Genomic DNA, 27905 nt, shown 5'->3' with positions numbered 1-27905 from the left:
TATGACTACTATTTTAAAGCATGGAGCTAGTAGCTTGTAGCTATTGACTTAAATATATGACTACTATTACATAGCAAGGAACTAGTACCTTGTAGCTAATGGCTAGTAATATATGACTATTCTTATATAGCATGGAGCTAGTAGATTGTAGCTATTGGCCTAAATATATGACTACTATTACGTTGCATGGAACTAGTAGCTTGTAGCTAATAGCTAGTAATATATGAATACTATTATATAGCTTGTAGCGTTTAAACTGTTTAAAAAGTAGCAAAAAGGTGTCCATTGAGTGTAGCCCCACTACAGAGAGGTGGTCCAAAGTCTCAAGTCGTTTGGTGAAGCAACTGATTGACAAGCCTCGAAAGCTCTCCAAACAAAAACTACATTTAGTAACAAAGAGGTATGTCGTTGCTGTTTTAAGATTGTTGAATATTGATCATAACAAAGAATGTTCCAGAAGGACCTACACTGCATGCCGCTCATGCGTTGTAAACGTGTGTGTGTGTGTTTGGGTGTGGTTTCTTCATGCTTTCCTACATGGCGTCATTCTGAGGTGCGGCGGCGTGGTCTTGTGCATACTGTGGGTAGATTGTGATGGCGAACACCCCATAAAAGTAAAAGGGGAGTCGTTAAAAGCCTTTTTTTTTTGCTTGGCTAGCCAACTTTTCTCACTGAGGCTACAGTGACCACGCAACAATGACGCCTGGCACTGTGTGTTTCCCGTGTGGAACACAGAAGCGTGTGTGATTGCTAATGAAAGAGCGGCAGTAATGTTTTATGAAGGCTTGAATGCAGCAGAGCAGGTTCGCTTCACTCATGCAGGCAGGAAGACCCACTGGCTTTATGACTCTAGCATATTTAGCTGACATTTAAATGGCTGCTTGGAAGTTCCACTTCAAATGCTTCAGTGCCGGTTTCTAAAATGTATTAAAAAGTGCTAAAAATGTTTAAACTCTTCTAAAAGATTTAGAGGAAGTGTTGCATAAATTTACAGAAGCTAGGATTTAGCGGAATTTTAGTGTGGTTAACAAACCCACAACCTCCTCCCTCAATGATCATCGCCCCGTGGCACTAACCCCCACCATAATGAAGTCCTTCAAGAGGCTGGTAAAGGAATACATTGTCTCCAGACTTCCCACCACATTCGACCCATACCAGTTTGCTTATCGCCCTAACCGCTCCACAGAGGACGCCATCAACTCTGCACTCCACCTGAGCTTAGAACATCTGGAAGGAAAGGATGTTGTTTCTAGACTTCAGCTCGGCATTCAACACCATCATTCTGCAGCATTTGGTGAGCAAACTGCCGACAACACTTCCAGTGCCATTTCTTTGAGCACCGGCTCCCCCCAGGGCAGCGTCCTCAGGCCACTGCTGTTCACGTTGATGACCCATGACTGCTGCTTCAGGTCCACTACTAAACACATTGTGAAGTATGCGGACGACACGACAATAGTGGGCCTCATCCGTGATAATGACGACATGGACTACAGGGAGGAGGTGAAACATCTGGTTGAGTGTTGCAGAACCAACAACGTGGTCCTGAACGTTGACAAGACCAAGGAGATTATCATTGACTTCAGGAAGCACCAGTCCAGCCACACTCCACTCTACATCAATGGCACAGCGGTGGAGATGATAAGCAGCACCAAGTTCCTTGGGATGCAGATCACTGATAATATAACCTGGTCCCTACTCACCTCATGTGAAGCTCATGTGAAAAAAGCTCAGCAGCGCATGCACTTTTTGCGTCGGATGAAAAGAGCACAGCTCCCCCCCCCATTCTCAACACATTCTACAGAGGCACTATAGAGAGTCTACTGACCAACAACATCTCTGTCTGGAATCCAGACTGGAAGTCTCTACAGAGAGTGGTGAGGACAGCGGAAAAGATCTTCATGTCTCCTTTTCCTCCTATTTAGGAAATCGCAAAAAGCTGCTGCCTGACGAGGTTTCAGAAAATCTGCAGAGACTCCTCCCACCCCCACCAAGGACTGTTTTAACTGCTGGACTCTAGAAAGAAGTTCTACAGCCTTCGAAGCAGAACCTCCAGGTTCTGTAACGGCTTCTTCCCTCAGGCCGTAAGACTCTTGAACGCATCATAATAATCCCCTCAATTCCCCCCCAAAATGGATTAACTAACTGGAATATAAAGACAATATAACATACATCCATAAACCTTGGATGCATATGAAAAAGTGCAATATATTTATCCGTACAGTAATCTATTTATTTATATCTGCACCTTATTGCTTTTTTATCCTGCACTACCACGAGCTAATGCAACAAAATGTTGTTCTTATCTCTACTGTAAAGTTCAAATTGACAATAAAAAGGAAGTCTAAGTCTAGGACGTATTACGATGAAAATTTTTCATATTTGTCAATATTGATAATTATGGATATTTTTTTTATCACCTATGGAAAATTTAGGACCAGGAGAAACCTGTTAACATTTCTATTTAAAATGTAGCTTCCCTCTGATTATAATGCCTTTAGCTATCAAGGCAGAAAGGAAAGGAAATGTCAACATTATCCATCCATCCATTTTCTACCGCTCGTCCCTTTTGGGGTCGCAAGGGAGCCGCTGGCGCCAATCTCAGCTGCATTCGGGCAGTAGGCGGGGTACACCCTGGACAAGTCGCCATCTCATCGCAGGGCGAAATGTCAACACAAACATGGAAAACAATAATCCATTTTCTACCACCTGTCAATCAATGTAAACTAAATTCCAAAGTCACAATAATAACCTCTTTAAATTAAAGCGCAACCATAGGGAATTTGTAAGTAATGTTTAATAAAGTGTTACAAAAAAGTGCAAAATTTAAGAGTGTAAATATTGAATAACTATTTTCTGCAGGTTTACTGCCAGGAAGTTATGTGTGTAACATTGAACTTGGTCTGTCATTTTATTTAAGTATGGAAAGGATTTTTTGTTATAGAGTAAGTATTATTGAAATATTATTGGACCATATTATTATTTTAAAGTAGCAAATTTGATATATCTTGTTATTTATTTTATTTATAGAGTCCTGCACTTTAGTTTTGACCTGTTGTTTCCGTACATCCGAATAGCGAACGGATGAGCGTTGAAAATAAAAAAAGATGAGCGCGGCAAAGGACTAAGGTCCGTTTGATAAAATTATTAAAAATGACATACTGACGAGGTGATTTGCTGTCTTGTCCGCAATTTTTTCACACTCTGCAGCACTAATTGTTCAAAGTCTAGAAAAAAAGGTTGAACATTTGGAAGTACAGCTTTTTTTGGTGAAAGTCTCAACATTTGATGAAGTTATGTGTGATTCACAAGAAGTCTTGTGACATTGGCGGGGGTCTCGGATGAGTAACAGAAGTCTCCCTTAATTTAGCTGAACTCTCACCGGATTTGCGGAATTCTAATTATTTACCAGAAATCCTGCGAGATAAATGGAAGTTCCATGCAATTTGACAGACGTCATTTGATAGTTTGTTCAAGATTTAGCGGAAGGTTTGTTTATTATAGCAAAAAATCTGTATATTGGTGTATATTGTAGCGTCCCAGAAGAATTAGTGCTGCAAGGGATTCTGGGTATTTCTTCTGTTGCGTTTATTTTGTGTTACGGTGCGGATGTTCTCCCGAAATGTGTTTGCCATTCTTGTTTGGTTTGGGTTAACAGTGTGGCGCATATTTGTAACTGTGACGCTTCGCTGGCATCGTGGTGTTGGTTCGTTCTCTCAAATTATGCAGTCAGACTTGGACACAGCGTGAAAGTAAGAAAGGATGATTTATTTATGCTAAAAAAACAGACTAAGAACAAAAACACTTGTACAAGGCACTAAAGACAAAACAAACAGAACTAGCATGGGAGCCAGAAGGAACTAAAGGCGCTAGCATTTGAGCTAGTGAAATAAACAGAGGAATAGCGTGGAAGCTAATGGGTACAAAAAGTCTTTACCACAATCGGGGATCAGCGATGTCAGATGTTGCATCGAACAGAAACTAGACTGAGTAACAGAAAAGGCAGGCTTATAAAAGGACAGTAATTAGGAGGCAGGTGCGCGTCAAAAACAAAAGGCAGGTGACACAAATACATAACTATGACAACAGAACAAAACAGGAAGTTCCACCAGGAACTAAGGAAGACAAAATACTAACAAGATACGATACAGAAACAGAACCAAACCAGAAAATGACATGATCCAAGTAGCGGATCATGACAGTAACAATGTTAAAGTTGTTTATACGGCCACCCTCTGTGTGATCTGTATAGCTGTTGACCAAGTATGTCTTGCATTAACTTGTGAATGTGAAAAGCCTTAGATATGGTATAACTAGGCCGGCACGCAAAGGAAGTCCCTTTAAGATTATTTGGTGCTCTGTACCTCTCCCTAAGTCCGTGTAAACAGCGGCGTTTTAAAAAGTCATTAATATTACTTTTTTGAAACTAATACCGATAATTATGAAACCGAGACCGATAATTTCCGATATTACAATATAACGCATTTATCATGCGTTATATTGTAATATCCAACATCCCTAAAAATTAGTGAACATTTTATGCAATTTTTGCGTGATTTACTAGAAATCCTGTGAGATAAGGGTTAATAAAACATGTTGCATGTGTAGTTTGTCTTGTGATTTTTTAACCAACGTTTTGGTGTGATTTGGTGGAATGTCTTGTGAGATTCAGAGGAATTTTGCAAGATTTTCGGTTTAACATAAGTCTTGCAAAATTAGCACAACTACAATGCACAGGCTTGTGGGATTTTGAAGAATGTTTTGAGACATTTGCCATAGTCTTGTGTGATTTAGCAGAGTACAAGTGACATTTATTGCAGTTTGGCAAAATTTGAAGATGTTTTGTGCTAACTAGTGGAATTCATAAGCATAAACATAATGTATTTAGTCAAATAAGCCAGTGGTTCTCAACCTTTTTTCAGTGATGTACCCCCAAATCAGAGCAAAGCATTTTTGGTTGAAAAAAAGAGATAAAGAAGTAAAATACAGCACTATGTCATCAGTTTCTGATTTATCAAATTGTGCAAAATATTGCTAATTTGTAGTGGTCTTTCTTGAACTATTTGGAAAAAAAGATATAAAAATAACTAAAAACTTGTTGTAAAATAAACAAGTGATTCAATTATAAATAAAGATTTCTACACAGTATAGCTCGGTTGGTAAAGCGGCCGTGCCAGCAACTTGAGGGTTGCAGGTTCGATCCCCGCTTGCACCATCCTAGTCACTGCCGTTGTGTCCTTGGGCAAGACACTTTACCCACCTGCTCCCAGTGCCACCCACACTGGTTTTAAATGTAACTTAAATATTGGGTTTCACAATGTAAAGCGCTATGAGTCACTTGAGAAAAGCGCTATATAAATATAATTCACTTCACTTCACTACACATAGAAGTAATCATCAACTTAAACTGCCCTCTTCGGGGATTGCAACAGAGATCCATCTGGATTCATGAACTTAAGTCTAAACATTTCTTCACAAAAAATAATTCTTTAACATCAATATTTATGGAAAATTTCCACAAAAAATCTAGCTGTCAACACTGAATAATGCATTGTTGCATTTCTTTTCACAGTTCATGAACTTACATTCATATTTTGTTGCAGTATTATTCAGTAAATATAATTTTAGAGGATTTTTTGATTGTTGCTTTTTTTAGAATATTTAAAAAATCTCACGTACTCCTTGGCATACCTTCAAGTACCCCCAAGGGTACGCGTACCCCCATTTGAGAACCACTGAAATAAGCACTCGGGGATAGTTTGATTGGCAACACTAAATTGGCCCTAGTGTGTGAATGTGAGTGTGAATGTAGCTCGTCTATCTGTGTTGGCCCTCAGGGACAAGTGGTAGAAAAATGGATGGATGGAAGTACTTTGAACTGTGCGTGAACTGTCATCACAATTTCACTGAAGCATTATTCAAATGTTAAATATGGTAAATGGGTTGTACTTGTATAGCGCTTTTCTACCCGATTTTAAGGAGCCCAAAGCGCTTTGACAGTATTTCCACATTCACACACATTCACCCACTGACGGCCGGAGCTGCCATGCAAGGCGCTCACCAGGACCCATCAGGAGCAAGGGTGAAGTGTCTTGCCCAAGGACACAACGGACGTGACAAGGATGGTAGAAGGTGGGGATTGAACCAGTAACCCTCAGATTGCTGGCACAGCCACTCCACCAACTTAGCCACGCCGTCCACAAATATTTCTCATTATTGTTGAGGTCCTTTTGAGACTCTTTATGGCTAACCCTGAGTAAGAAAGACACGTACAATATTGTGCATAATGGCAAGGATCGTTTTTCACACCTTTGAAAACTCTTTGTTCCATCATCTTCTCGATAAAACTTACCCAAAAAGTGATGATTTACCAATATGACGCAAGTACGTTTGATCTGTAAGTATGGATATGTTTGAATAAATGCTTTGCACAATCCACATTAATGTTGTTTCAAGCTGCGGGGCTCCCCGTGGGAGCTTTTCTCTTCAAGCAAACATTTGTTTTAATCGCTTGCAAAAAAAAAAAAAAAACCTCATCTGTGCTCAGTATGGCTTTGAACCCCTCAGTGTTGTCACAGGAGTCTTACGTCATGATCAGCTGATCCCATCGACGTCCCCCTCTGGCGACGGTCGCACAGAAATAGTTTTTATTTGAGTGACTTTATTTTCGTCCTTTGGAAAAAGGCGACCAGCAGACATACCACGCTTGACTGTATGGCGAGAAGCCACCCAACTGGGAAAAAAAAACCTTCCTTTTTCCATTATTAGCTACAGGAAAAAATTGTCCATCATCACCTCTGTATTGTAATTCAAGCTCAAATGTGAAGTAATTCAATGCCATCCTAATTGTTGCATAATTATGACCTTTGTTAAGCCACGCCCACTCCCAGCAGGACACGTGTAGCTATTGTGTTAGCGTGTGACAGGCAGGAATGCGTAGCATGACTGTATATTCTTTCTGGTGCTGAACTTAGGCCCGTTATCACTTTTTATGGTCTTCTGTGAATAGACGGCGCACAGCGGCGACTGTACACAATGTACCCAAAGTGGTCATTTTCACCACACGGAACTGCCCGCTCTGTTTGCTCAACAGCGAGGCCCTCTTTAATTTCATATTGTAGTTTTTTTTTAACCATCTTGAGTAAGTCTAAGGGGTGTGTTCCAGTTAAAGGGGAACATTATCACCAAACCTATGCAAGCGTCAATATATACCTTGATGTTGCAGAAAAAAGACCATGTATTTTTTTTAACCGATTTCCGAACTCTTAATGGGTGAATTTTGGCAAATTAAACACCTTTCTGTTTATCGGTCTTTTAGCGATGACGTCAGAACGTGACGTCACCGAGGTAACTCACCCACCATATTAATTTTCACATTACAAACACCGGGTTTCAGCTCTGTTTTTTTCCGTTTTTTCGACTATTTTTTGGAACCTTGGAGACATCATGCCTTGTCGGTGTGTTGTCGGAGGGTGTAACAACACTAACAGGGAGGGATTCAAGTTGAACCACTGGCAAGAAATCTGCCGCCAGACCCCCATTGAATGTACCAGAGTGTCTTCACATTTTACCGGCGATGCTAAGACAGACATGGCACAGAGATGTATGGATAACCTGCAGATGCATTTGCAACGATTAAGTCAACGAAATCACAAAGGTGAGTTTTGTTGATGTTGTTGACTTATGTGCTAATCAGACATATTTGGTCACGGCATGACTGCCAGCTAATCAATGCTAACATGCCACGCTAATCGATGCTAACATGCTATTTACGCTAGCTGTATGTACATTTGAAACTAGATACCCACATTTAATGCGAAAAAAAACACTTACCAATCGACGGATTTAAGTTGCTCCAGTGTCACAAGATGTGAAAGTCCTGATCGTTTGGTCCGCACATTTTACCGGCGATGCTAATAAGGCAGCCATGGTATGGGCCACTTCATTAGGTACACCCACGCTATGGCCGAATAGCGTCAATAGCTATTCGCTCAATAGCTTCAGTTTCGTCTTCAATTTCGTTTTCGCTATCGGCCTCCATACTCCGACCATCCGTTTCAATACATACGTAATCTGTTGAATTGCTTAAGCCGCTGAAATCCGAGTCTGAATCCGAGCTAATGTCGCTATATCTTGCCGTGGTAACCGCCATGTTGTTTGTATTGGCAGCCCTGTATGACGTCACAGGGAAATGGATAGTGGTTTCGAAGATAGCCAAAATAAGGCACTTTAAAGCCTTATTCAGGGATATTCCGGTACCTGTAAAATTTTGAAAAAAACTTAAAAAAATACAGCAATCCACTGGGAACTGATTTTTATTGTTTTTAACCCTTTTGAAATTGTGATAATGTTCCCCTTTAAAGCAGGGGTGTCAAACATACGGCCCCAGGTTTTATCCGGAGTTTGCTATGTATAAAAATTACTCGAAAATGTTTTAATTTAAAAAAGCACTTGTTCTCAATGTGTCCACTGGATGTCGCAATAGCAATTCTTTGTATCTTTGTAGATGATGCTACATATGTAAAAAATAATCCACATGATGTTAGTAATTCAGTCGAGGAACAAACTACATAAATAACATCCTGTAATTGGATTTTGATATAATTATTTTATCTTGAGGCAGCACGGTGGAAGAGGGGTTAGTGCGTCTACCTCACTATACAAAGGTCCTGGGTTCGATCCTGCACTCAGGATCTTTCTGTGTGGAGTTTGCATGTTCTCGTGACTGCGTGGGTTCCCTCCAGGTACTCCGGCTTCCTCCCACCTCCAAAGACATGCACCTGGTGATAGGTTGATTGGCAACACTAAATTGGCCCTAGTGTGTAAATGTTGTCTGTCTATCTGTGTTGGCCCTGCGATGAGGTGGCGACTTGTCCAGGCTGTACCCCGCCTTCCGCCCGATTGTAGCTGAGATAGGCTCCAGCGCCCCCCGCGACCCTTAAGGGAATAAGCGGTAGGAAATGGATGGATATTTTATCTTTATAGATTGAAAATGAACACCAATGAGTTGACTGATGAACATTATCACATCATTTATTCAGAAAATATAAATAACGACAAATGGTTGTACTTGTATAGCGCTTTTCTACCCCTTATTTTTTAAGGAGCCCCATGCGCTTTGACAGTATTTCCACATCCACCCATTCACACAAACATTCACACACTGATGGCGGGAGCTGCCAGGCAAGGCGCTCACCAGGACCCATCAGGAGCAAGGGTGAAGTGTCTTGCCCAAGGACACAACGGACGTGACTAGGATGATAGAAGGTGGGGATTGAACCAGTAATCCTCAGAATGCTGGCACGGCCACTCTCCCAACTTAGCCACGCCGTCCCACAATAAATGGCAAATAAAGTATATAAACTATTAACTGCAACAGTTAATTGTAAAAAAAACAACATCATGTTTGTTTGTTTTATTTAAAGAAAAAATAACTATCTGAATTTGTCATTATTTTTAAGTTATCGTGCCGTGATTTTCCAGTCCGGCCCACTTGCGAGTATATTCTTCTCCATGTGGCCCCTGATCTAAAATAAGGTTGACACCCCTGTGTTAAATCTAGCAATACTGCTGGAATGTAGACAGCTTCAAAGTGATTTTTGTCACGTGTCTGTAGGTTAAATGTTAATGAGCGGGGTGACTCCAAGAAGAAGCGCCATTCTTTTTAAAACATTTTTATACAGAAACACTAAATCTCTGCACTTTTATGTTGTGTGCACATACAGCATATATAGCAACACTAGTCTAGCTTTTATACTAACATTCTATGTAAACTGCATTGCTAACATTACTCACATTTTAATGGCGAGACCATGCTAGGTTAGCCTTTTTTTTTTGCAGCTCCAACGTTTTTACCTGATTGACGGATAGTTTAAAAAACTCTCTGCTTTATTATAGATGTGTAGCGAAACATGCATTTTTAAAACATTTTTACAAAGCAGTCATCCATAAATCCACCCAAAGGGGTCGGAGGTGGATGCAACTTGCAGCTCCCGTGTCTGTAGCTGACTTTGAATTTTAAGATATATAGATATATAACCTTTAAGAAGGCTATATATATATAGATATATATATAGCCTTGGTCCGCATTGCCGGCAGTAAGTCGGACACGTTTCCAGTGAGGGTTGGAATCCGCAAAGGCTGCCCTTTGTCACCGATTCTGTTCATAACTTTTATGGACAGAATTTCTAGGCGCAGTCAAGGCGTTGAGGGGTTCCGGTTTGGTGGCCATGGGATTAGGTCTCTGCTTTTTGCAGATGATGTGGTCCTGATGGCTTCATCTGGCCGGGATCTTCAGCTCTCACTGGATCGGTTCACATCCGAGTGTGAAGGGACCGGAATGAGAATCAGCTCCTCCAAGTCCGAGTCCATAGTTCTCTCCCGGAAAAGGGTGGAATGCCATCTCCGGGTTGGGGAGGAGACCCTGCCCCAAGTGGAGGAGTTCAAGTACCTAGGAGTCTTGTTCACGAGTGGGGGAAGAGTGGCTTGTGAGATCGACAGGCGGATCGGTGCGGCGTCTTCAGTAATGCGTTTGTTGTACCGATCCATTGTGGTGAAGAAAGAGCTGAGCTGGAAAGCAAAGCTCTCAATTTACCGGTCGATCTATGTTCCCATCCTCACCTATGGTCATGAACTTTGGGTCATGACCGAAAGGATAAGATCACGTGTACAAGCGGCCGAAATGAGTTTCCTCCGCCGGGTGGCGGGGCTCTCCCTTAGAGATAGGGTGAGAAGCTCTGCCATCCGGGAGGAACTCAAAGTCAAAGCCGCTACTCCTCCATATCGAGAGGAGCCAGATGAGGTGGTTCGGGCATCTGGTCAGGATGCCACCCGAGCGCCTCCCGAGGGGAACCGGTAGGAGGCCACGGGGAAGACCCAGGACACGTTGGGAAGACTACGTCTCCCGGCTGGCCTGGGAACGCCTCGGGATCCCCCGAGAAGCTAGACTGCTGCCCCCGCGACCCAACCTCGGATAAGCGGACGAGGATGGATGGGTGGATAGTGAAGCCTGCTCTTTTCCCTTACAAATGTGTTTTAAGTGTCTCTACCACGGGTGTCAGAGGGGGATGGATTTTACAGTTCCCATGTCTCTAGCTGACATATGTTTGTATTTTAAGATGTGTAGCAAAGCCTGCTTTTTTTTTTTTTTTTTTTTTTTTTTTTTTTACAATTTTGTATTACATGGCCTTACCGAAGTGGGTAAGGGGTGGATTGAACTTACAACTCCGATGACATTAACTGGCAGATTTTGGTATTTTAAAACGTGTAGCGAAGCCTGCTTTTAATTTTTTTTTTCTTTTTTTTTACAAAACTGTCCTCAGTGTCCCTACAGGATGGGATCAGATGTCAGAAGTGGAAGAACTGACAGCTTCCATGTCCATAGCCAAAGGATATTTGTTTTATAAGATGTGTAGCGAAGCCTGTGTTTTTTGGTTTTTTTTTTTTTACAAAGTTGTCCCTACTGATGTAGGTCAGAGGTGGATGGAACTTACAGTTCCCTGGTCTATAGCTGATCGATGTTTGTGATGTGTAGGGAAGCCTGCTTTTTTATTTTTATTCCTACAAAGCAGTCCTCCATTTCCTTTACCAAACGGGGTCAAACTTGAATGGAACCTACAGCCTCTCTTTCTGTAGCTAACAAATGTTTGTATTTAAGATGTGTGGCGAAGACTGTTTTTTCCCCTCTACAAAGCTGTCCGTGTTTCTGCCAAAAGCAGTCAGAGGTTGGTCAAACATACAGCTTCTGTGTCTGTAGCTGACGGATGTTTGTATTTTAAGATGAGATGTGTAGCGAAGCCTACTTTTTTCCTCTCTACAAAGCAGTCCTCCATGTTACTACTTAGTGTTACACCTACTCAGTGGCCTAGTGGTTAGAATGTCCGCCCTGAGATGGGTAGGTTGTGAGTTCAAACCTCGGTCGAGTCATACTAAAGGCTATAAAAATAGGACCCATTGCCTCCCTACTTGGCACTTAGCATCAAGGGTTGGAATTGGGAACCGCTGCTGCCCATTGCTCCCCTCACCTCCCAGGGGGTGATCAAGGGTGATGGGTCAAATGCAGAGAATAATTTCGCCACACTGAGTGTGTGTGTGATAATCCATCCATCATCTTCCGCTTATCCGAGGTCGGGTCGCGGGGGCAACAGCCTAAGCAGGGAAGCCCAGACTTCCCTCTCACCAGCCACTTCGTCTAGATCTTCCCGGGGGATCCCGAGGCGTTCCCAGGCCAGCCGGGAGACATAGTCTTCCCAACGTGTCCTGGGTCTTCCCCGTGGCCTCCTACCGGCTGGACGTGCCCTAAACACCTCCCTAGGGAGGCGTTCGGGTGGCATCCTGACCAGATGCCCGAGCCACCTCATCTGGCTCCTCTCGATGTGGAGGAGCAGCGGCTTTACTTTGAGTTCCTCCCGGATGGCAGAGCTTCTCACCCTATCTCTAAGGGAGAGCCCAGCCACCCGGCGGAGGAAACTCATTTCGGCCGCTTGTACCCGTGATCTTCTCCTTTCGGTCATGACCCAAAGCTCATGACCATAGGTGAGGATGTGTGATAATCATTGGTACTTTACTTTACTACCAAAGGGGTCGGGGGTGGGTGGAACTTACTGTAACTGTAACTGATGTTTGTATTTTAAGATGTGAAGTGAAGCCTACTTGTTTTTCTTACAAATGTGTCTTAAGTGTCTCTGATGAGGGTGTCACAGATGGATGTAACTTGGAGTTCCTGTGTCTGGAGCTGAGATGTATGTGTATTTTAAGATATGTAGCGAAGCCTGCTTTTTATTTATTTATTTTTTTTCTACATTTGTCCTACATGTCTCTCTACCTAATGGGGTCAGAGGTGGATGAACTGATTTGATTTCTAAGATGAGTAGCAAAGCCTTTGTATTTTTCAATTATAAATCTGTCCATGAATGGAACTTACAGCTTTTGTGTCTACAGGTGGCGGATGTTTGTATTTTAGGATGTGTAGCAAAACCCGCTTTTTTGTTCTTTTGGACAGAGCTGTCTCTCCCTAACCTCTTAAGGCCCAAGCTGTTTGTTTACATGCTCTTTTTTTATTTGTCTTTGCTATTTGGGCTTATTGGACCCTAATTAGAATAAAAACTAAGAATCATCTTTTGATATGATGTACTTAGTCCATAAGTACACAAATGTGTGCTTCATGTTTAGTAAATGGCTAATTCTTATTTTTACACTTCTCCCCCAAATTCCATTGTATGCGATACTCTTCTGACACCATCAGATGGCAGTATAAGTGTCCACATAAGCGGCCATAAGACCCCAATTCAGTAGTGTACATAATTTTGGAAATAAGAGCTAAAAGGTGCTGTCCACGCATGTGGCCACTAAGCCTTTAGAGTAGTGGTTCTTAACCTTGTTGAAGGTACCGAACCCCACCAGTTTCATATGCGCATTCACCGAACCCTTATTTAGTGAAAAATATATATATAGTTTTGTTTTAAATTCAAGGCAAAGGTATTTATATGTATATATATATATATATATATATATATATATATATATATATATATTTTTTTTTTTTTTTCTCCAAGATGGCGCTGCTGTAGTGGCTGCTGTTGGCAGGAGCTCTGTGCTCTTGTGTCATCCTTTTGTGTTTCCCTCTTGTTTTCATGTGTTATTATATTTTTTTGCATCTTGGTCCGGGACCCTTTAGGACTGTGTGACAAGGGGTGGCACTTTCGTGACCTCTGTGGTGCTTTTTTTTGTGGACTTCTGGATCTGCCTCCCAGGAGCCTTTTGGCCATGGAGACCAGCTGCTGGGTGTCTGCTACACAAGAGTCTGTTTGGAGGGACTGGAGGAGATGCGGATGAGGGGACAGGGCTGCGGAGCTAGCACTGAGCGCTGGGACGGAGAGGCTCCGCGGTGTCTTGACTGGGTGAGCAGGTGTCGGACACCTCAGTCACCTTGGACGTATCCTCGCTCATCCATGCGGACTGGACATTGGCCGAGAGTGGAGTCGGCTGTCTTGGTTGCTTTGTTGGGTCTGCTTCTGTCTCTGGCCATGCTCCCTCCACCCCAGCGGACGATGGCGTGGAACACCGCAGAGGCCACCACAGTGGATATGTTTATTTTACTTTTTATTCATAGCTGTATGTAGAAGTGTCTGGTTGTATCTGCTGCTTTAATGTCTTTAATGTCCTTTGTGTTCTTTGATGTTTGATGTTTCCCTCTTACACACATGTAAGAGGGATGTGTACTATGGCTATGAGTTGTTCTTTTCCCTTGGCCTCAGTCTGCACCCCCACTCCAGGGCCTAGGCTAAGACCGATTTTTTATTTTTTTATTTTATTTTAATCTTCTATTCCCGGGTTTCCCATAATTCCTTTTGTTTTGCATTGGGGCGGCATAGCTCAGTTGGTAGAGCGGCCGTGCCAGCAACTTGAGGGTTACAGGTTCAATTCCCGCTTCCGCCATCCTAGTCACTGCCGTTGTGTCCTTGGGCAAGACACTTTACCCACCTGCTCCCAGTGCCACCCACACTGGTTTAAATGTAACTTAGATATTGGGTTTCACTATGTAAAGCGCTTTGAGTCACTAGAGAAAAGCGCTATATAAATATAATTCACTTCACACTTCATTTTTCCCCCAATTAAAAATTAATTGGCCATTTTTTTAACTTCCACAATTCCCACATTCTTCAAGCCATTCAAACCATTCTACCTCCAACACATCCAACTCATCCTGGACATTCAAACTACCATTTATGAACATTCAGCAAATTTTCAGGAACTTCTGTTTTTTTTTTTGGTTACCTATTTCCACCCTTAAGTTCAGCTACTCCTTCTATATGTTTCAACACATTTCAACCGTTCCACTGTGAAAAGACTCCTCATATTCAGGAAAAAAAAAATTCGCTTAAGGAACTAGAAAAAAATCCAGGTTTTCACAAAATTCCAGGAATTTCTCAATTAAAAACAGTCACAAATTTTTAAATTTATTGACCGATTTAAACAATTCTAACACCAACCAATCCAGCTCTTTCAGGACATTCATGCTCCGAATCCTTTTTTTTTTTTAAATCCCGCTTTTCCTAAAATTCCCAAATTTCCAGGAAGTTCCCATTGAAATGAATGGGACATTTATCCAAGTTGCACAATTCCCACATTTTTTAACTTATCTAAACCATTCCAACATGAACACATTCCACTCATGCTGGACATTCAAACTAACACTTTCCCAAGTTCCAAACCAAATTCTGGTTCCCCTGGAAATTCAAACTTTTCAACATTCAAACCATACCAACAATCAAACAATTTCAGCCTTTCAACGATTTCAACATTTAAACCATTTCTACATTCATTCTACCTTCTATTAGCGTTCAGTTCAGTGTCAGCTTTTCAACATTGAAACAATTCCAACATTCAAACTATTCTTACATTTATACTACATTTTGTCAGCATTTGGCTTCAACTTCAGCACTGGAGAATTCACACGCAATTCCTTCAGGATATGCTCATGTAGTTATACTTATTCCTCCAGGTCTGGTGCTGGTGAACAGGCTCCAGGGACACATTTTACTGTTCGGACATCGTGAAAATTGTGTGCTTAAAAAGTCCCAATGAATGAGCGTGTTTGTGTTGTTGTGTTTGGGTGCTGTTGTGTTGGTCTGGATCGTGCTCTCACTTTCCAGCTCTTTCACTGACTAGCATAGCGCTGTTGTGTACAAACATACACAAAGGCTGACCCTCTCTCTTGTTTCTCTCGCAGGGACGAAGAGACCAACCGCAGGCTTAGAAATGTGAGTTGTTTTGTCGTGGTTGTTGTATTATTTGATTGTTCATATTTTTCACCAGCTTCTTAAATTTTGTTTGTGCCCCTTACCAGGTTGTGATCACCGTTTACTGGCTGAGTAGACGAGCACAGAGCGAGCGTTCCTACAATGGACCTTACTTGAATTTCAAGGCGTTTGAGGGATTGCTGGGCATAGCACTTCACAAGGTAACATAACATGCATATCAAAACAAGCACATACTGTGTGAGGAGGATTTCAATCCTCTTTCACAGCCACTGCATTCCTCAAAGCCCCCTTGGTATGCGGGCTATGAGCGGGAAAACACGGCATAAGACATGCCAAGGGTGCCGGGTTTGAGGGGGGTCAGATTGTTAGCCTATCAGCTAAAGGCTATGTTAAGCCAGACGTGACCCCAGGGCTGCACTTAGCTATTCATATCCTGTCTACCACTTTGCACGCTGATTTTGTTACATTTGTGGATATGGAAATAAATAATCATGGTCATGAGGCAGAGATTTCCATTTCATTATTTTTATTGGCTCGTGACACGTTCTAAAGACAAGATAAAAACATTGAACATAGCACAAATAACCAAAATAAACTAATGGGAGAAATCCTGCGTAAAAGCTGAATTGTGCAAGCCCAATTTAAATGTTAGCATGCTAACAGTTAGAATTAGAGATGTGCGATAATGGCTTTTTTGTCGATATCCGACATTCCGATATTTCCAACTCTTAATTACCGATTCCAATATCAACCGATACATACAGTCGTGGAAATGACACATTATAATGCTTAATTTTGTTGTGATGCCCCGCTGGATGCATCAAACAATGTAACAAGGTTTTCCAAAATAAATCAACTCCAGCTATGGAAAAAAATGCCAACAAGGCACTGCCATATTTATTATTAAAGTCACAAAGTGCATTTTTTGCCTCAAAACAGCAGCTTGGAATTTGGGACATGCTCTCCCTGAGAGAGCATGAGGAGGTTGAAGTGGGCGAGGTTGGGTGTGGGGGGAGGGGTGTATATTGTAGCGTCCTGGAAGAGTTAGTGCTGCAAGGGGTTCTGGGTATTTGTTCTGTTGTGTTTATGTTGTGTTATGGTGCGGATGTTCTCCCGACATGTTTGTCATTCCTGTTTGGTGTGGGTTCACAGTGTGGCGCATATTTGTAAAAGTGTTAAAGTTGTTTATACGGCCACCCTCTGTGTGACCTGTATTGCTGTTGACCAAGTATGCCTTGCATTCACTTGTGTGTGTGAAAAGCAGTAGATATTATGTGATTGGGCCGGCACGCAATGGCAGTTGCCTTTCCACTCCGTACAGCGGCGTTTTTAAAAAGTCATACATTTTACCTTTTGGAACAGATACCGATAATTTCCGATAATACATTTCAAAGCATTTATCGGCAGATAATATCGGCAGTCCTTGGACATCTCCATTTAGAATGTGTCAAGTACCAAGTTATATTAGTGTGAAGTGTAGGCATGTAAAAATAGCTAAAAAAAAAGTTCTCGCCCTAGTGTACCATGCTAACATGTTAACGTCAACATGCTAACAGTTGGCATGTGTCAAGTACCAAGTTGTGTGACTCTTAGAGATGCGCGGATAGGCAATTATATCATCCGCAACCACATCACCAAAGTCGTCATCCACCCGCCGTTCACCCGAACCAACATTTTATCAGAACCGCAACTGCCCGCCCGCCGAAATACATCAGAGGTCGGCCACCTTTACCACTCACAGAGCTATTTAAACCCGTTTCACAGAGCTATTTAAACCCGTTTCACAGAGTAATGAAGACAATTGGAGCTGCTAACGTTCTCGCGAATATCCAATTGGCGTTCATCCTAATGACAAGAACATGGGCGTGCTGTGAAGCCATTGCCTTTGACACCTTCAACAACATGTACAAACCGATTGTTAGTCCAGCTACATGTTGTGTGCAGCTTCCGCAATCACACGTACAAGATTGAAAGGCATACTGGGTGATGTAGAGTACACTGATGGTTGTGATATAAACAACTTTTAACACTTACTAATATGCGCCACACTGTGAAGCCACACCAAACAAGAATGACACACATTTCAGGAGAACATCCTCACAGTAACACAACATAAACGCAACACAACAAATACCCAGAATCCTTTGTATCCATGAGATTTCCTGAATATATTTTACTCTCCCTCACCCCCAACCCCGCCCACCTTACCGGCGCACGGGGTGGCGGGGTTTGCCGCTAGCGGGGTGTATAAAATAGTCAGGAATGGTCATGGATACAAAGGATTATGGGTATTTGTTTTGTTGCATTTATGTTGTGTTACTGGGAGGATGTTCTCCCGAAATGTGTTTGTCAATCTTGTTTGGTGTGGTTTCACAGCATGGCGCATATTACCAAGAGTGTTAAAATTGTTTATATCACAACCATTAGTGTACTCTGTGTCACCCAGTATGCCTTGCAGTCGTGTGTGTGTTGCTGCGGAAACCACACACAACATGTTGCTGGACTGACAAGCAGATCATACATGCTGTTGAAGGCGACAAAGCCAATGGCTTCATAGCACGCCCTAATACTTATTATCTGGGTAACTGCCGGCAGTCACTAGAGAATATTAGCGTCTCCTATTGTCTTCTTCACTTTGTGACACGGCTCTTTGAATGGCAAAGGATACCGATCCCAGAACCATGTATATCAAATATTTCCGGATGGTTCAACTGCCACCCGCCCGAATCTAATTAAAATCTATTTTTTCGTAATGTCACCCGTCCGACCCGCGGTTTATTCGCGGATGAGACCGCAAACCACGCATCTCTAGTGACTCTGAGGTGTTCGACTGCAAAAATGGTTAAAACAGTAAGCATGCTGATGTTAGTATGCTACAATTCTAACGTTAGCATGTGTCAAGTGACAAGTGAAATGACTCAGAGGTGTTCTGCAGTATAATTTACTAAAAAGTTAGCATGTGTTAGGTACCAAGTTATATGACTATGAAGCGTAGGCATGTGAAATTAGCTAACAACATTATAATGCTTTTGTTATTGCTAAAAGTCAGCATGTGTCAAGTGCCAAGTTATATGACTCCGAGGTGTTCCGCCGCAAACAGTTAGCATGCTAATGATTGTATGCTAGAATGATAACATAAGCATGTGTCAAGTACCACGTTAAATGACTCTGAGGTGTTCGGCTGTAGAATTGGCTAAAAAGTTTGCATGTTTCATGTACCGAGTCATTTGACTATGAAGCGTAGGCACATATAATTAGCTAAAAGAGTTATCATGCTAATGGTAACATGCTAACATGTCAATGTCAGCATGCTAACAGTTAGCATGTGTTAAGTACCAAGTTGTATGACTCTTAGGTGTTCGACTGCAAAAATGGTTATAACAGTCAGCATGATGATGTTAGTGTGTTAGAATGCTAACGTTAGCATGTGTCAAGTACCAAGTGAAATGACTGAGGTGTTCTGCTGTGAACTTTGCAAAAAAAGTTAGCATGTGTTAGGTACCAAGTTATATGACTCGGTGGTGATCTGCTGCAAGATTGGCTAAAAAAGTTAGCACGCTAAAATTTCGCTAATGGTAACATGCTATAACATGTTAACATCAGCGTTCTAACAGTTAGCATGTGTCAAGTATAGCATGTGTCAAGTACCAAGTTGTGTAACTTTGAGGTGTTCAACTGCAAAAATTGTTAAAACAGTCAGCATTGGTTTCTAAAAGTAAAATGAATGACTTTTTATAACGCCCCTGTATGTAGCGGTACATTATCGGTAAAACACGGACGTAGGGATAAGTACAGAGCAGTTGGGTCTCCCAGTCAGCAGCCAGGAGTTGCAGCACGACTGCAGCATGAAAGGTTTATTGGCGACGCTTGATGACCTCATCAAACCGCCGCGAGCGGAGCATAACAACAACAAGAGTGTGTTGTTGCCGGTGCTGTAGCCTGGCTAACAAGCGAGCTCGCTCGGTGACTGACTAACGACATGGTTTGGGATTATTTTAAATTGTGTCTGACGGATAAAAAACTGGCAATTTGCAATGATTGCAAAAATGTGGTGATGTGAGGAGGAACCAAGACGTCTTCCTGAAATACGAGCAATTTGATCTCCCACCTCTTTGAGAATCATAAGGAGATACACGATGAATACAAGCAGAAGATGAATGAAAAGCAAACAGGGAAAAAAGTAGTACCACACAGTTGTCACTTAAAGATTCCTCTGAGAAATAACAAAAATACAACAAAAAACACCCCGGGCAGAAAGCTCACGTTGTGGTCAGGGACAACGCACGCGGTATGGCAAAAGCTATGGTGGAGTTTGGTGTGGATAGTCTGCCCAACATGGCGCACACTTTGCAGCTTGCAGTAAACAGAGCTGCCCTGTCTCAACGCAGCATTCCAGAAGCTCTGGCTGACTGCTAGGCCACTTCAAGCACTCACCACTAGCTTGTAGCACATATTTTGTTTTTCATACAAATACGTTTGAGCAGGGCAGATTGAGCCAGTTTATAATTTCCAGTATGCCAGGCAGTCTTGCACTAAAGGAGGACTATGTTATTGTTTACTTTATTAATATAGTTTACTCGGGACTGAAACTGTGTGCCTTTATTGTTTTTGTAGCTGCTGTTTTGAGGCATGTTTAAAACAAATGTAATATAATGCACTTTGTGAAAGTCAAAGTATAGTATTTCCCATAGTTGTAGTAGGTATCAGAATTATTTCAGGGAGAGCATATCCCAAATTCCAAACTGCTGTTTTGAGGCATGTTAAAAAAAAAAAAAGCACTTTGTGACTTCACTAATAAATATGACAGTGCCATGTTGGAACTTTTTTCCATAACTTGAGTTGAAGTTGTTCTATTATTTTGGAAAACCTTGTTACATTGTTTAATGTATTAGATTAGATAGTACTTTATTTATTTTATCCACCGGGGCATCACAATAAAATTAAGCATAATAATGTGTTAATTACATGACCGTATATATCGCTATTGGTTGATATTGGAATCGTTAATTAAGAGTTGGACAATATCGGATATCGGGAAAAAAGCCATTATCGAAAATCTATGGCAAAAAATAAATTATTTCAGTTCGAACATTTAATATCTTGTCTTTGCAGTCTATTCAATTGAATTTAGGCTGAAAAGGATTAGCAAATCATTGTATTCTGTTTCTATTTACCATTTACACCAGACCGGGGGCCACATGCGGCCCGTTGAGCTTTTCCCGCCGGAAATTCCCAAATCATTTTTTTAGATCTTTAAGATGGAAAGTGTAGCTGCCATTATGATGTGCAGTCATGTTTTCTAATGACCGTAAGTCTTCAACTATACAAAGTATTTCAATGCTTGGAGTTAGCGCTTATGGATGATATACTAGCTACTATGGTCTGTTAATTAGTTGCTATGGTCATTTAATTAGTTGCTATGGTCATCTTATTAGTTACTATGGTCATCTATGTCACAGCAGCTCAGACGAGGCACCAAGCAGTGTGAGCGAGAAGCGTTTCCACAGACGCGAAAGGAGATTTTCACAACAAAGTACTAAAGCTTAGTGATATATACTAGGGGTGTAACGGTACACAAAAAATTGGGTTCGGTAGGTACCTCGGTTTAGAGGTCACGGTTCGGTGCATTTTCGGTACAGTAAGAAAATAACTAAATAAAAATGTTTTGGTTATCTATTTACCAAATTTGTAAACAATGGCTTTATCCTTTTAACATTGGGAACACTATAATAATTCTGCCCACGTTAATCCACATTAGACTGCCTCAAATTGTTGCTTGGATTAAATAAAACGACAAAACTTTTCTTCTACATATAAAAAGTGCAACATCAAACAGTTTCAAGTCGACTCATCATGCTTAATTTATTACAGCATTTGGGAAGCCTGTAGTTGATTTTTATTATGTAGGTGTTATATTTTTATCAACATGTGATAGCAGGGACCCTGCCATTGAAAACTAGGCTGCTACATTACTAATGATTAATATAACTATAGCTGAAAAAATAGTACAATAGCAATAGAGAGACTATTCATCCTTGAACACCATGGAGTTCATATAGGCTTCATGATGCACTTACATTATTATATACACTATCGGAGACAGAAACTCAACATTTAACATAATGTCCTTTTTGCTGCTTCAACAAAGCTCAATCAACACTGTCCGTAACACACACACACACACACACACACACACACACACACACACACACACACACACACACACACACACGCACACACACACACACACACACACACTGCAAAATGAGCTAAAGTTATGCTAAAAGCTAATTAGCCTTCACCTCAAGCCAGGACTGCGAGTTAGCTGAGTTTGTTTTCTAGAACGTCAACGGGTTCATAGTGATGATACTAGTTGTTGACTGGGAAGTGTTTATTGTCATTGGGGAGAGTCCACTGCTCACCTGCGAAACACCTTTCTGCTCGACGCTGAAGCGCTGACTACATGCGCTCTGAATACGCACTGCTGATTGGCTGTTATCGCTATATATGTAACCAATCAGATGGTTGTGTGGGTGAGACAATGCTGGGTGCTGTGTAGGAGACAGAGGTAGAACAGAGCAGAGCAGACTGTTAAGACATTAGCTTAGCGGCTACTTCATATGTTCTTGTCGTGTGAAAACTTTTTTTGATTGATTGATGGAAACTTTTATTAGTAGATTGCACAGTTCAGTACATATTCCGTACAACTGACCACTAAATGGTAACACCCGAATAAGATTTTCAACTTGTTTAAGTCAGGGTCCACATAACTCGTAAACTCGTTCAGTACACCTCCGCACCAAACCGAAACCCCTGTACCGAAACTGTTCAATACAAATACACGTACCGTTACACTCCTAATATATACAATAGGATATATTACAATAGAAAGTACTTTATTGATCCCTGGGGAAAACTCAGCAAATATCAGATGTATCAGATTTAAGGTGGGCTTATTTTGTACCCTTTGTGTTCATGTTTCACTATTTGTTGCATATTTGTTGCGTTTCACTTCATTGTAAAATATGTCGCTCAAAAGGGGGTGTGACGTTCGTGTGTTGTCAATATTCAGTCTTTTATCCTTCATAGAAAAATAAAAAAATCCTTTATGTTTTTTAAGGTGGTCTGTCATAATGTTATTAGCATTCAATCAGACATTATTGTGAGATTTTGTATTAGTGTTCCTAAAAATCAGATATACCGACCCCCAGATACATTTTTTTCTCTAAATTTGGCCCCGAGACAGAATAATTGCAGAGGTCTGATTTACACAATGTGCCAACTTCCCAAGTTTTGGTTTTTGTTTTCGAAGAGCCAAGTGTTTTCTGAGGTGGTAATCGGCCAAAAAAGTTTGAGAACCACTGCTTTAGGGCCTGTTAATGAGCACCGGACGTGATAAAAGCTTTGAACTTTTAAGAGAAGAGATGCTCAAAAAACACTCGCTTATGAAGTTTGTCGGCTTTTCGTGATGTCATGAAGGAAAAATATGATAAGGGCCACGGCCGTAGGATAGCTTTGTTAAAAAGAACAGGCCTCCGAGTAAAGCCGACTGATCTTCCAACTGTCAGTCACCTAGGGATGTTGAAGCTGTAAGTTTGAATATTTGCGTTTTTTTCTTCAGCTTTCAGGCTAACTCACCACAATGTGGCTGTTTAAAATGTGAGTGTAATGTTAGCACTGTAGCTAACGTAGCTCTGCTAGCGTCGTCCTGTCCCAATCCTAATGTTGTCGTATGTGATACATTTGACAAGTGCACAGGTACAGTACTGTACTTCGATTCTCGCTAGTAACACATTCCAAAAGGGCTGACAAAGATAGACTCGTATGAAAACCCAAGCAATTCTTCCCACAAGAAATAATGTAAATCTAATAAATCCATTCCATAATTGCAAAAGGAACATGAAACAGATTTTATAGAGAATAATTATAATTTTGACCAATTAAAAGTGCAATTGTACTTTGCTACAAGTTCTTTCTTGAATTCAATAATGTTTCTCCCCTTTTGTTTCAGAGTGCTAGCACTCACAACTTTCCTTGGCCTCGTGGTGGCTTATTTGGCAATCAAATTTAATTGCATTTATAAATAAAAGGACGAAGACTTGAGTCATCAATGCGTCGGATGCTTTGTTACACTTATTATACATGGTAGATTAATTTCTCCGTAGTTGAAATGCTATTTACAGTATTTGATGATTTTTAAGAATAATTTATCAGAATCAGCAAAGTATGAAATAAAAGGAATTTGACTTGGTAGGCTGTGCTCTCTTGTTCAATGTAAACAATAAAAATTAACTTAAATACCTAATATGTGCAAGGCTAATAACCATAGTGCAGTGGTGAATAGAGCAAAGCAAAAAGATGATGAGATAGAACATTCACAGTGACAAATCAGTAGTTCCAAAGTTTACCCAGATAAAGTAGGGCTGGGCGATAAGGCTGAAAACTGAATCACCATATAAGTGTTTTGTATCAATATCGATAATTGTTTATATTTTTTGGGACATTTTGAAAATATGAACTCAGGAGAAAAATATATTAGATGTAAACATGATTATAAACTATCAAGGCAGAAAGCGGAGGAAAATGTCAACACAAACATGGTAAACACTTGATCATTGTAAACAAAATTGTTAAAATCACATTCAACACGTAACATTTACTTCGAATTTATAAGAAAAGCTTAATAAGGTGTGACAAAATAGTGCAAACATTGTTAACCAAATTGTTAAAATTATATTGAACACGTAACATTTACCTCTTAAAATGAAGCTGCAAAAAAACCCCAAATTTTGTAAGAAAAGCTTAATAGGGTGTAACAAAATAGTGCAAACATCGTAAACAAAATTCTTAAAATCATATCGAACACGTAACATTTACCTTTTAAAATGAAGCTGCAAAAAAAAAAAAAAAAAAAATTGTGAGAAAAGCTTAATAGGTGTAACAAAATAGTGCTAAGTGTTGGTGTGGTATTACCAATTACGAGCGCCTTGATCTGACTGATTGCATCTTAAAACATCCAAAAAACTGCTGATGTCCAAAAACATCCAAAAAACTGCTGACGTCCAATAAACTTGACAGTTGATACTGTTACCTGATTGACTGTTAGCGTGTCACTCCCACTGATCAATGATCACTTCCTGCGTTGCTCCTTTAGCGAGTGCCTTTGTTCATGCAACTTCCTATTTCTTCTTCTTGTGTATATACTAGTATATACATTGGCTGTTTTATCAAACACATTTTTTATTGCTAGTGACTGTGTCAATCAAGATATATATTTTAATGTTGTTTCTATATGTTTTATCGCCCAGCCCTATTTTTAAGTCTCCATAAGCCCTCCACACAGTTTTCATAAATGCACACTTACAGTGTAGACCAGACCTGGGCAAATTAAGGCCCGGGGGTCACATGCGGCCCGTTGAGCTTTTCAATCTGGCCCGCCAGACGTTCCCAAATATTTTTTTTAGATCTTTAAGATGGAAAGTATTGCTGTCATTATGATGTGCAGTGATGTTTTCTAACGACCGTAAGTCTGAAGTATACAAAGTATTTCAATGGTTGGAATCTGCGCCTATGGATGATATACCAGTTTTTTTTTTTTTTTTAGTTTCCTCAGTTCCCAAACGTTTATTGAGTGTTGTTAAAAAAAAAAAGGTGATGTAACACAGTGGTGAACATACAGTTCCCCAATTACTTTTTTTAGTTTTGTTTTTTTTTTTAGTTTTTTTTTTTTATTAAATCAACACAAAAACCAACAAGATACACTTTCCATCAGTGCATCAACCCCCCAAAGAAAACCCCTCCCTCCCCCATTCACACCCAGCCACACCCACTCACACAAAAAAGGGTTGTTTCTTTCTGCTACCAAAATGCTGGTTCCCACAACATATATAACACAGTCTGCATGGGACACAGTCCCTGAAACACACATGATTGTGTGTGTCGCCGGTCCACTAACACTATCATTAATTACTATTTTTTATGTAATTGTTTTATATGATTTTACTTTCTTTTTTATCCCAAAAAAATGTCATTGTTTTCCTTTTTTTTAATCTCATTTTATTTTATTTAAAAAAAAAAAAAAAAACTTATCTTCATCAGACCAGGTTGTTGTCTAAAAGGTTTTTAAAACCAGGTCCAGTCCAGACAATGTCAAAGTGGGCTCAGCAACACACACCCTCATCCATGTACAACAACAAAAATTAGGGAAACAACAGATTGCAAGTTATAAACAAAATTAAATTTTCATAAAAAGCATTTGTGTATAGTCCATATTATGTCCAAGTCAGATTCAACACACACCTTCATTTTGTACACTCAAAAATAGGGAACACAACAACAGATAGCATATATGTTGCTGTTGTTGCATATCTATAAACATTATTACATTTTCATAATAAGCCTTTAAGGATTTCCCATCTTTTTTCATGTTTTTTGGCATCATTATCGTTGTCAATCATGTATCTTTCTAAAGTTAAAAAATACTGAATAAATGTTTTAAAGAAAGTAATACTAAGTGAATATCTATTTTTGGCCTTAAAAATAAACCTTTTACCAAGTACTATAATTAAATTGACTAAGTCATGCTTGTCAATAAACTCTCCTAAAATAACAGAAACTATATCAAGCTTCATAAACAAACCAATCCTTGAACACATTTTTTCAACTTCCACAATATGACAATACCAAAACAAATGCAGGGTGGATTCAGATTCCTGACAGCAAAAGCGGCAATCATCTGACTCAGTCATATTCCATAGTTTTAACATTTTCCCCGTGGGTAAGAAGTTATAAATAATTTCAATTTGAAAATAACGGTTTTGCACATCGATAGTAGTTTTGTAGATTAGTTTGAATATGGTATCCCACGGCAACGGGCAGTCAAAAAAGTCCTCCCATTTTCCATATGTGTTATATGGGACAGCCTTCAAAGATTTCTTTATTAAATAAAAATTATATATTTTTTTATTAATTTTAGTTCCTTTTTGCCAACTAGAATTTCTTATTAAAGGTTTACAAACTAGTAATTTAGTAGTTCCATAATTAATTATTTGTTTCCATCTTTTCCTAATTACTCCAGTTAGTTGATTAAAAGAAAAGCTTGAACAAGCATCACCATACATAGTTGTAAATTCATTATACTTCATAATTTTACCATTCTCATTGATAATATCATTGACAAAAATTATTCCTCTTTCAAACATATTTTTCCAAAAGAAAGGCTTTCCATCTATTAAAATATTAGAGTTCATCCATATTATCTGCTGCAAAATATCATCTCTTTTTTTTGGCACATGAAATTGAAAAAAACACCATGAGTGGATTGTTTCTTTTATGAACCCCGCCATGTTTCCCAGCAGACTCTCTACATAAGAAAAATGGGAGGGGATCACTTGTAAAAAAGGATACAATTTTCTTTGATACATTACATGTTTTCTGTCCAACAGGACAGAAAACCAGTTACTATGGTCATCTAATTAGTTACTATGGTAATGTAATTAGTTACTATGGTAATGTAAGTCACAGCAGCTCAAACGAAGCACCGAGCAGTGTGGGCGGAGAGCGTTTCCACAGACGCGGAAGGAGATTTTCACAACAAAGTTCTAAAGCTTAGTGATGTATCAGCTATATCAGATTGTAGGTGGGTTTATTTTGTTCTCTTTGCGTTCATATGTCAGCAGTTGTTGCATTTTTGCTGCGTTACACTTGATTGTAAAATGTGTCGATCGAAAGGGGTGTGACATTCATATTTTGTCAATATTCAGTGTTTTATCCTTCATAAAAAAAATATAAAATTCCATTGTGTTTTTTTTAAGGCGGTCTGTCATAGCTTTTTAGCATTCAATCAGACATTATTGTGAGGTTTTGTATTAGTGTTCCTAAAAATGAATATCCCGGCCCCCAGACACATTTGTTTCTCTAACTGTGGCCCTCGAGTCGAAGTAGTTGCCCAGGCCTGGTGTAGACACTTCCTACGCTCTTTAAAACACTTCATACACTCAAAAACCTACGTAATTTTGACATAAAACTTTAAGGGATCATATTAGGATTTTGCGGCCCCACATTCAAAATGTTTGCGCACCCCTGTCTTAAAAGAGTTTTTTAAAAATTGATGCACAATTCATGTAATATGGGACTTGTTGCAAATGA

General features: G+C 40.2%; 1 protein-coding gene across 8 annotated transcripts in view; it reads left to right on the top strand.

The window, feature by feature from the left end:
* Window positions 1–27905, top strand: part of LOC133538294 (LIM domain only protein 7-like) — a 161188-nt gene that overhangs the window by 81067 nt on the left and 52216 nt on the right. For all 8 annotated transcript variants that reach the window (XM_061879776.1, XM_061879775.1, XM_061879777.1 and 5 more), the window contains exons 6-7: window positions 15728–15758; window positions 15845–15958. In XM_061879776.1, the coding sequence (XP_061735760.1) occupies window positions 15728–15758; window positions 15845–15958 (145 nt within the window). The remainder of the gene's footprint in view (window positions 1–15727; window positions 15759–15844; window positions 15959–27905) is intronic.

This window comes from Nerophis ophidion, linkage group LG19 (assembly GCF_033978795.1).
Source record: "Nerophis ophidion isolate RoL-2023_Sa linkage group LG19, RoL_Noph_v1.0, whole genome shotgun sequence".
NCBI classification, from domain to species: Eukaryota; Metazoa; Chordata; class Actinopteri; order Syngnathiformes; family Syngnathidae; genus Nerophis; species Nerophis ophidion.
The sequence above is the reverse complement of the archived record's forward strand: the minus strand, read 5'-3'. Positions and strand labels throughout refer to the sequence as shown.